This window comes from Mytilus trossulus, chromosome 11 (genome assembly GCF_036588685.1).
Source record: "Mytilus trossulus isolate FHL-02 chromosome 11, PNRI_Mtr1.1.1.hap1, whole genome shotgun sequence".
Lineage (NCBI taxonomy): Eukaryota > Metazoa > Mollusca > Bivalvia > Mytilida > Mytilidae > Mytilus > Mytilus trossulus.
In genome coordinates this window covers 63586465-63597575 of record NC_086383.1, presented here as the reverse complement: position 1 = coordinate 63597575, position 11111 = coordinate 63586465, and the positions used below count along the sequence as shown (strand labels likewise).

The 11111-nt window shown below is 32.4% G+C and overlaps 1 protein-coding gene across 2 annotated transcripts in view; it reads left to right on the top strand.

The window, feature by feature from the left end:
- The first annotated feature begins 2224 nt into the window (after positions 1–2224).
- LOC134691402 (electroneutral sodium bicarbonate exchanger 1-like) overlaps positions 2225–11111 on the top strand; it is a 47021-nt gene continuing 38134 nt past the window's right edge. The window contains exons 1-2 of one of the 2 annotated variants that reach the window (XM_063551931.1): positions 2225–2411; positions 6972–7065. In XM_063551931.1, the coding sequence (XP_063408001.1) occupies positions 7005–7065 (61 nt within the window). In that variant the 5' untranslated portion in view covers positions 2225–2411; positions 6972–7004. Of the gene's footprint in view, positions 2412–6493; positions 6587–6971; positions 7066–11111 lie in introns of those variants that run through there. The other variant, XM_063551930.1, reaches the window with a different exon arrangement.

Sequence of the window (11111 nt, the reverse complement as noted above, 5' to 3'; positions counted from 1 at the left end):
GTTTCGGTATGTACATTGTTTTAATTTGTTATAGAATCGTTTTGTATATATTTCAAATGGTTCAATCTTTGTGCTTTAGAAATGAATATTTAATACAGATGATCTGTATTAAATATTCAATTTTATGAGATGGATGGTGTGTCTCTGTGATAACAATAACATAATCAACAAACATTGCATCATTTTACTGTTACAAGGACGTTCAAACATTATCTAGGCAATGTGAATTTAAATATGCGCTTAAAATAGTTCAATATGGTAAAAGAGGTTAGGAAATATTTATAAACAAAACCCCGTAAAGCAAGTTATGTCCTTTTTGTTGTTCGTCTGTATGCCATCTTTGAAATTCTTAAATAAAGCCAAAATAAACATAAAGATGAACCAGTTTACAAAACAATGACTAATTCTTAAAATTTAACATTTCACGTGGCTGCATTTTGAATACATGTCATTAAATACATCGTACTACATGTTAGGCTCAGAATTTAACCAATAAAAGTAAGGAATTTGTTTCGAGCATTGGGGTTTGTTACAAAGGGATGTTTGTAATTGGTTGGAAGCAATCAATACTAGTAATCACACATAGAAAAATAACTGACAATGACATGGACAACGGAATGAAAAATTAACGAACAGCAAAAAAAACCACCCCCAGTTAAATAAACAGACAAAACTAAAGACTGTGGACCACCCCAACCCACCCCAACCCACCCCCAAAAAATCGAGACGAACTCATGTGACCTGAAATGGTATGGAGTTCCTGCTCCACTAATCAAACACCATATTGTTGCTTTCCAGTTGAAATATTTTGATATACATCCAACTATTTGCACCAACTCGTGCACACAAATTCATGATGCTTCAAGTTTTTGTTAGTTGAACTATGAATTCTTTATTTTAAGAATTGAATGCTTCTTTTTGTAAATTTATTGGGGTGTAAAAGCGTTGACCGAAGTACATTTTGTATGAAGCGCGGAAGCTCTTCATTCTAAAAATGTACGCACGGTCAACGCTTTTACAACCCTATAAAGTTACAAAAAGAAGCATTCAATACTTATAATTACATTTTTTAGCTAGGATTATAAAAACACGATTTTCATGAAGTTTAATTCTTTAATTCACCTGTGCACTTTATTGTGGGACCTCGTGTCATCATGAGTGAAATGTTATTGTCTCATGCAATTGCTTACGGAATAACATGTGATGAGCAATTAGCCATTCAGAATAACGTATTATAATGAAACATACATCAAATGTAATTATTAATATATAATGTATAATATGGCACCAAACAACTATACTATCTGCTATTCGTTCTTTGATTTAATTGACTAAGTAAACCTATTGTTCTCCGGGTATTATCAATTTAATTGTTCCTGTAACAAACATGTAATCTTTAAGTAAATATGCTGTAAATTTTTATTCCCGTGATTTTAATCCAATTTTACATTTGTCTAGATGACTTCAATGATATTTGCAATAGTAAGATCTTGTAATGATATAGATATAGGGTTTATCCATATTAATATAATCGGTAAAACAAATTAGATATACAAGCAGTCAAACTGTTTGTCTCGGGTATTTTGTTGATAACTTTGTATAACGTGATACTATTCACACAAATCTTGTTAAAGTATCAGTTAAATTGTTTGTTTACTCGAATATATATGATTAAAATTTGTAATCAAAATTGGAATTTTAAAACGAGTAGAGGTAATCTTGCCTTAAAAAAAGTTTTCAATTTATATTAGAGTAATCCCTTCCAGAACATCTGTTAATAATAATTTGATCACCGATTATTTGTAAACATTCTTTAACCCGAAATCCGGAGAACAACAGGCCCCATATTCTACCTACACGTCCTACATCCAAATACACAATAAAGAACAATCCATTATATGTTTTAAATGTATATATGAAATTAATGAGGGACTATAATACAATTGGATTCAAATCATATAATAACAATACGTACATTGCCGCAATTTGAATAGATATGCTTTTTTTTTTAAATTTATTTGTCATAATTAATCTATTTAAACTTCGTTACCAACCGGCTAGACAACACTAATTATTTCGATTTGAAAAATAAGTTCACTATCAACAATTTTTTTTTATAAATACCCCTATCATTTGTTATCGGGGTGTATTGCCCTCCCTATCAGGAATGTTGAAGATAACAGTATAAAAGACACAACATTAACCATAGTTTACCTAAAATGTATGCAGATACGGTCACAATTAGAGTTTAAAAGCAATTCGGTGAAAAATCGCGTTTCCCGATTTTTTTAATATCACATATGTTATTTAAGAAAACGGAGTCATATTCGGACAACAGTGTAAATAGCAACTTTAAATCGGTATTACATTACCTAAAATTATCTGGAAACCGATTCTACCTGTTGCGCAAGGTGAGTAAAAGAGCTGCTAATTACTATAGAGCCTCCTAATAGGGTTTTTGATTATGTGACTACTTTGCCGCTTTTAGTGTGATTATTTGATTACCTGACCAAATATTTCGTGATTAATTGATTATTTGATAATTGTGGACTGTATTTTTTAATTATGTGATTATTGTGATTAAAAAACAATGATTATGTGATCATTTTGGCAAAACATTTATGATTATATGGATACTTGGACATCCCCATGAGGAAATACCTAGATGCATGAAGGATTTTTTTTAACATTTGCTTATACTATTTACCTTCATAAAATTGTTCTCTATACTTCACTTAGTTATCTCAAATTGGAATAGATAAATGCTTAAGACGTGCTATGTTAAGTTTATTAATTCTTCAAGATCCAATTGCACTGTCCTTCTATTGTTATATTTTCTTCTTTCAAATCTTTCTTCAGAGTAATAACTAATCATTATGGATTTGACAAACTATCTTCTTTATTACGCGTGCGTACCGTTCTTATTGTTTTTTTATCTTTGTATTTATAAAATTGATTCTGTTATTATTTTAAGTAAAACTGACGCAAGTTCAAACTGTTACGAAAAATCGAATCAATATAAGCGTATTCATGTTATATGCATAGTTCAACTCTTTATCCTGCTATCAGCCAACTGCTGTACAAATAACATGTACTCGAATAAACTTTTTTCTCATTATTTGCACAAATTATATATCCTATCAACCCGCTTCAATGTTGTGCAAGCGGTAATGTGAATATTTATTTTTGCAAGGTAGCTCATTTTGAGGGTCCTCTTCGCGGTCCGCGTTTAAAACTACGTGGATTTCTTTGAAAATCAAAATCAATTATTTCGATTACAACAACTAATTATGTAAGTGCCTGATGTAAATTTCCGGACAAAAACAACGTTTACAATGAATCAAAGTAACATAAACGTATTATATGCACATTTGCATAACCGCAACAATATCTTTTTCGAAGCAATATTAACGAATATAAATGTGCCAAAACATGATGCATAATGGTGGTGGTCGTAAGAAAAAGAAAGAATGTAAATCTACAGAAATTAGATCACTTGAACCTTTTGGTGTCATTTACAGCATTTCATATTTTAGTTTGATATATCTTAAATTTGAAAACTACTCATTTAAAGCAAAACAACAGACTCGAGAAAACTATTTTTTTTTACATAAATAAGGCCTTTAGTTTTCTCGCTTGAATTGTTTTACATTGTCTTATCGGGGCCTCTTATAGCTGACTATATGCTGTATGGGCTTTGCTCATTGTTGAAGGCCGTACGGTGACCTATAATTGCTAATGTTTGTGTCATTTTGGTCTTTTGTGGATAGTTGTCTCATTGGCAATCATACAACATCTTCTTTTTTTATAATGATAGCACAATGCTTCTTCAAAAAGGTCTCACATTCTGGAATTTAATAATTTTCTTATTGAATCCAATTGCTGGATTTTTGTTATTGTATACTTTTGTATGCAAGTGTACACATCAAGCAATTTATTTTATTAAATTGGTGGGTTGTCGTAGTTATACACTTTTTATACTATTTTCCATGTCTTCTTTATTCAGCTAGGCAAGTATTGTGTTATATTGTGCATTCAATTGCTCGCCTATTCTTAGTTTTTGTTTGGTCTGAAAGATACAAGTATGAACTGGTTATCATATTTCTGTTGACCTGCATAATTCGGCACCAAGCGGTCAAACATCTGTAGTGCTGAAAGGCTATAATTGCTTAAATTCCTAATGATTTTTTTTAATCCGATCTATTCAGTCAATTAACAATTGTACATAACTTTTAAACCGAATTCATACTATTGTTTCAGAAAAGAGGAGAAGGTTTGGATCCATTAAAACGTTTAATCCCGCTGCAAATGTTTGCACCTGTCCTAAGTCAGGAGTCTGATGTACATAGTTGCCGTTTGTTTATGTAATATATACGTGTTTCTCGTTTCTCGTTTTGTTTATATAGATTAGACCGTTGGTTTTCCCCTTTGAATGGTTTTACACTAGTAATTTTGGGGCCCTTTATAGCTTGTTGTTCGGTGTGAGCCAAGGCTCCGTGTTGAAGGCCGTACGTTAACCTATAATGGTTTACTTTTTAAATTGTTATTTGGATGGAGAGTTGTCTCATTGGCACTCACACCACATCTTCCTATATCTATAGACAAACAATATTACATTGAAATATGTTATTTTTAGGCACGAGTTGAGTTCCTTTTATTTTATGCTTTTATCGAATTTGGCATTAAAACTGCAATGTTTTATTTAGAATAACAACTTTCAAAACGTTTTCACATTCAGATAAAAGTTATAGGACTGTTCGAAATAAATATAATTTGATGAGTGAAATTCATATTTTTCCGTTGGCTGCTGTCTGTCATATTTGTTTTTGATTACTGTTGTGTTCAAAAATAGACCGCTTGTTTTTCGTTGTTTTTTGTTTTTATATTTTTTTTGTATTTTTTTTTTTGCACCTTCAATTTGCCTTTTATATCTTTCTATGAGGTTTGGTTTTTGCTCACTGCTGACAGCCTTACGGTGACATGCATTTGCTTAACGTCATCTATGGATACTTGTGGCATTGGCAGTCATGCCACATCTATGGATACTTGTGGCATTGGCAGTCATGCCACATCTTATTTTTATACCTACACATAATATCATTATTGTGTGACGATCAGCCCCATATAAAAGAAGAAGTGGTATGATTTCCAATGAGACAACTCTCCCTAATAGACCAAATGATTAATAAATTAAATTATGTAAATTATAGGTCACCGTACGGCCTTCGACAATGAGCAAAGTCCATACCGCATAGTCAGCTATAACAGCCCCAAAATGATAAATGTAAAGTAATTCAAACGAGAAAATTAGCGGCCTACTATCGTTTACTTTGGTGCTAATCAGATCTAATTTAATTGTCGTCATACTTAGTGTGTACTTAAATATGCTGTCTTTACTTTGTATTGTTTTTGAAGGTTGCATTTTATATTTTCCAATTTTATTTTCAATATATTTGCAGCGGTCTTATTTATAATTTGTGCTGAAAAGCTGCGTGTATTTTAAACATTCACACTTATGAGTGCTATAGTGAGTTTACATGTACCGATGTTTTATAAAATTGGCAGTGTCTTTGAGGTCATACAAAAACATTTATCAATCCGATACGTGTATTTCTTGTCACTAGTAATAACTTTATCAATGTATTTTAACAGAGTATCTGAGTGCACCCGTCTTTTAGTATGATTCAATATTATCGATCTTTAGTTTTTTTATGTAGTGTTTGGTAAACGGTTTGTTTTACGTCTTCTGTGACTTCAAGTTCTATAATGGCGTTACATTGGAGGCCCATTGAAGAAAAAAAATGTACACTGCATAGTTTTCTGTTTTACTTGAAACAAATACAGTAATGAACAAATGCTTGCATAAATTAAAAATGTGAACATACATGGTTCCTTCCGGCACAGTCGATGTCCATACATGTACAGTAACCCTCCGGCAACAAGAAGGTAAACTCGTCGTGCATGGGAAGATACACGTGCGGGGGCATGACGTTATGATGTCTTGATTTACTTTACGAGGTCCTATTTTTTGAAATCTTAAGAGATAACTGATAACTGTATTTAAAGCTTGACCTTCGTAGGTTAACGAGAGGAAGGGGGAAGCACATGACCTTTTTCGGGACGTCGGGAACGGGTGTTTTTAAGCTCGGGATTGACCTTTCGGGTTTCGGAATTTCTTTTTTCAAATTTTGGGATGTCGGGATTTATTTTATTTTAAATTTTGGACCTCGAGATTTCATGTTTCAAGCCGATCAGGACCCTTTCGACCCCCCCCCCCCTCCCCCCCCCCCCCCCACACACACACTCTTTTACTGTCGCAAATTGTATTAGGTTTATCTAACGTTGCGTATCGGAACTAGGAAAACGGATATTTGCGACAATAATATCAAGTTTTACTAAGGCCAAGCCTTAAAATACAACACAATGATCTCCATTATAATGCCACAAATTAAAATAAATGTCATTTGGCTTAAATTCCATAAATGAAAAAGTCCGGGAACTTATTGCATCATCTTTGGTACCGTAACCATGAACGCGACGTCATATATATACTCCGAATGTCAAACATAAACACTAGAGGACTCAGGTATTTATAATTTTCGTTCGCTTCTAAACGGTTTTAATACTGAAAAAATGACGATTTTGAAGCACGAAACGCGACCTTCTTGTTTACATTTTTAGAAATCGAATACCAATTTTTTTTTTTATCAAAATTCAAAATGGCGGATTTCTTAGTTACGAAATGGTAAAATGTGGAATATAACCATTAAAAATAATTGTCAAAGTCCAATGAATTTTTTTTAAATAATCCTTACAAACGAATAACATTATCAGAATTACCGTTTCCTTGTTCAGACAATATAATATTAAAACTATGTTATAGGAACATTTTGCACCCCACATTTTCTTATCTTTATACTGTTCAAAAATAGAGATGCATCAAACTTCAAGTACTTTCTTTTTTGTTTCAGAAAGAAGACTGTACAACCTAAACAAGTATCAAAATGAATGGCATGAATGGCTCATACGAAGTGAAACATGGAGAACAATTAAGTCACAGAAAACGTAAGTTTACATTTTCAAAACAAATTCATCTAAGAGTAAAACAATATTTACAAAAGAACAATATATCAACTCGTTTTCAGAAATCGCCGCATAAGGATGGTGGATATTTGTTTCATTGTTTCAATAGCAAAATGTTCCCGCGTATTTACATACCACATCTCATTTTTTATTAATTCCAAACATTTTTTTAAACTGGTATGCATGTACATTATCACTGAAACAGTCATCTATGGAAGCTTTTACAGATCCATTGAATTGTCGCCATTTGTTCTCTTCAACGGTTTCGGTAGTCGGATTTCAAATGTTTGGCTGTAAGCGTTTCTGATGAAGGTAAATCCAGAAATGCGCTAAGAACGCATAGAATTATTAAACTTGTTGTTTTCAATTTTTTGTAAATACGCGGGAACGTTTTGCTATTCATGTCTACATGCTAGTACGTTATTTCTAATAATTGCTCAAGTAGTTATAAATTTGCAAAAAAGAAATAAGCGGGCTACATTCATACATGAATTTAATTTTTTTCGAACAGGTTTTCATTTGTAGTCATATTAAAAGTGCCCAACGACAACTCCGTTAAACAAATAATTTGTGTTTGCACTGACGTAATCGTTTGCATTATATATACAAACCTATAGGTGTCATGGTTTGTTCTGTGCATATTGAAGTTGATAAATGATGTCAAAAATGCCTTTAATAGATTATCTGAAAAAGGCAATTTTCATTTAAATATACGTAATTTTTTCTTTAAAAGTACATTTGATAATTCAACTTTAATGCCTGTTCTGTATATTATAAGTATATTCATAAGATTTTTATTGCTTATATCTTGGAAAATAAGAAATCGTTCGTCCTTGACCTTTGACTTTGAATTGACGGAAATTGTACTATACGACAGGGTAACAAAGATGGTGATGATGAAATGCATTCGACTGGTTCATAATATAACACTATCTAAGGGAGCTACCATTTGATATTTATGGGGGGGGGGGGGGGGGGGGCTAGGATGTAAAATTTTGTCCTGCATTTTTTATTTAGCTGTAATCTCTGTCCTGCTCTTTTATTTTTCAATCTGTTCGGTCCTGCATTTTTTTTTTAAAGTTTATCTTGCCTTTTTTTTACCTAAATTGTCGTCCTCACTTTTTGTTTGCAAGTGTCTCAAATGGTAGCTCCCTCATGTCGATGCATACAAAAGAAATTAAAAATTATAATGTCACTCTACAGTGGGTTAATAATCTTACTTTTGAGAAATGTCAATTGACCGACATTATTGGTCTTAATCTTAAGCTAGTATCAACAATGTTGTGTGAGTAAACTTAAGTTATTTGATAAAAAAAACTTCGTGATATACAAATATAGTCTAGATAGATGGATAGATCCAAGGCCACATTGAAGGTCTATACAGGTGTTATATAATGGTGATAAAGTTGTTCTATTTTAAGACTGCATGGCAAACATATGGGACAAAGGACACATAGTTACGAGACAACATCTTAAACGATAACAAATGCATCAGGTTTTTTTTTATTAACGGGCCTTTAATGAGTTTTAATACCAAGGTTTCTGTCATACTTTTTCAGAAGACTAGCATACTTTTTGATGAATTGGCATAAATAATAATAGGTCAAGTTTAGGTTATATCTTCGTAACATTAAGCCGCATTTAACTGAATAATTTTGAAATTAAGCGAACTTTCACTCCTAACTACAGAAAAATCTTTCTCAAGATATAGATCTTTAAATTGTTGTATATTAGATAAAAATGACTTGAAAATGATTTAAATGTCTCCAGACTTTATTGATTGCTGTCTTAACAATATAGGAAGCTACAAGTTCAAGGTTACTGTTGGGCTCTGACACTTAATTGACCTTTACTCGTACGATATTCGGAAGGCCAATAATGCTGTTACAGTATCCTATATAAATCTGCAAAATTCTTTTATCTTAGTACTTTTCATTTTGGACAACGACATAAAGACAAAAAAGGGCGTACGTCTACATATAAACTAGTATACAATCTTTGACAAAAGAAAGGATATCTATAATAATAGATTGATTCCAATTTGAATTTCTGTCTGTTAGGCATATTTTACCTATTTGTCCTACTTCGATCGGTTTTATCTTGCAGGTTAATGGATCAAGGTCAGATTTGTTGGGTAATCAACTGATCATCACTAAGTCTTGTTTATATGTGCAACCGAGATTTAACGCACTTTTACATCACAGCTACATGGTTACGTGTTGTCAAACACACAACTAGAACTGGGCTAGAGTACATTGACATGGGCTGTTTATGTTTCATTAATTCAAAGCCTTTTATTCTAATTTTCAGTAACATTAGGTTAAATATACATAAGTTGACCTTAGGTTTTATAATCATTTTTATTTAGTTTCCCATATTTATTTCTAAGTCATATGCATCGACTTTGCAAACTGCTGATTTTGTATGTTATTTTGACAGTAACAGTAACCTTGTATGTTCACAAAGTTTGGTTTTGTTTTACCACAACTTGACCGATATCGCTAGACTGTCATTTTCGGTGGTATCAACAACTAAACAGTATGTACCTCGGTATGGTATTTTATACGAACTATGCCCTATATGTGTAGAGGCAAACATACAAACCCAATGCCGGATCCAGGGGAAGGGTTCCGGGGGTTGGAACCCCCCCTTTTTTTGACACCACTTCAGTTCTTCATATATAATTTTCAACGATAAAGCTAACATCACACTATGGAGACGAGCAGACGACTCTTTATATTATGTTAGCTCATACAAAATATTCGTTTAAACGAACTTGTTTGTTGACACATTTCATACACATGTTACATATAGAACTTTTTTGTTCGCTACATCATACAGATGTTCAGAAGATCTTTTTTTGTTAGCTCACACTATACAAAGTTGCAGAAGAACCGTTTTGTTAGCTCACATCATACCGAGGTTTAGTAGAGCCTTTTTCATTACTCATACCATTTATGGTTCAGAAGAAATTTTCTGGAACGAGAGGTCCAGAAAAAACGAATCTTTAGCTCACACCATAAGGGTGTTTAGAAGAACCTATATATGTTATATCGCGCCATACAGAGGTTCAAACGGGTTTTACACAATTAAGCGCTAAAGACAAAATTAACAAGTGCAAAAAGTAAAATCACAAACATACTGAACTCCGAGGAAAATTCAATCGGAAAGTCCCTAATCAAATGGCAAAATCAAATGAGAAAACACATCAAACGAATGGAAAACAACTGTCATATTCCTGACGTGATACAGGCATTTTCAAATGTAAAAAACGGTGGATTGTACCTTGTTAAAAAAATTCGAAAGAATAACAATTGCAGCGTTATTCAAATAATTCTTGGGGGATTAATTGTTAATACAAAATGATAAAACGTTAAGAACCCAATAATAGTTTGACTCTTAATTGTAAGAATCCACTCATTAACAAAGACAAAGAATTTCCTAGATGTCTCCAATTTTCCGAATGCTTAGCATTAAGATTTAATTATTCCTGAGCAAATAATCACGACAGTGAAATTATTTAAACTAAGACTGACGTGTTTATATGATTAAATTTTGCTCAAACAGAAATATTGAAACATCTGTTCATGGAAAAATTAAAGTATTTAAAATAAATGGCTACTACAGTTTAACTCTCTAAACTATATACATATCTGTGAAATTTTGTAGCTTTAATGTAATCCAAATTATAATGACGTCTTGAAAGGCTATATTAATTCAAAGAAGGCGTAAAAGAATGGACTAGTTGTAATACCGAGGTTCATGGTATTCAAAGATTGTACGTAAGAATGCGAGTTTTGGTTGTTACGAAAAACTTCATTGACCTTGTTGTGTATACAATTCAGGTCCTGGATTCTTTTTTTATCATCGAAAAGAAATCCACAATCGATGCACGGTAACTATTATGTAAGAGTTGTCAAGATAAACATGTGACGTGATAAATATTAACCTTTTAACTTATATTGTCAGGAGGAGATCAAACCTGTGTTCCAGCATAAAATAGATCCAAGTCTCAAAGGATCAACTTA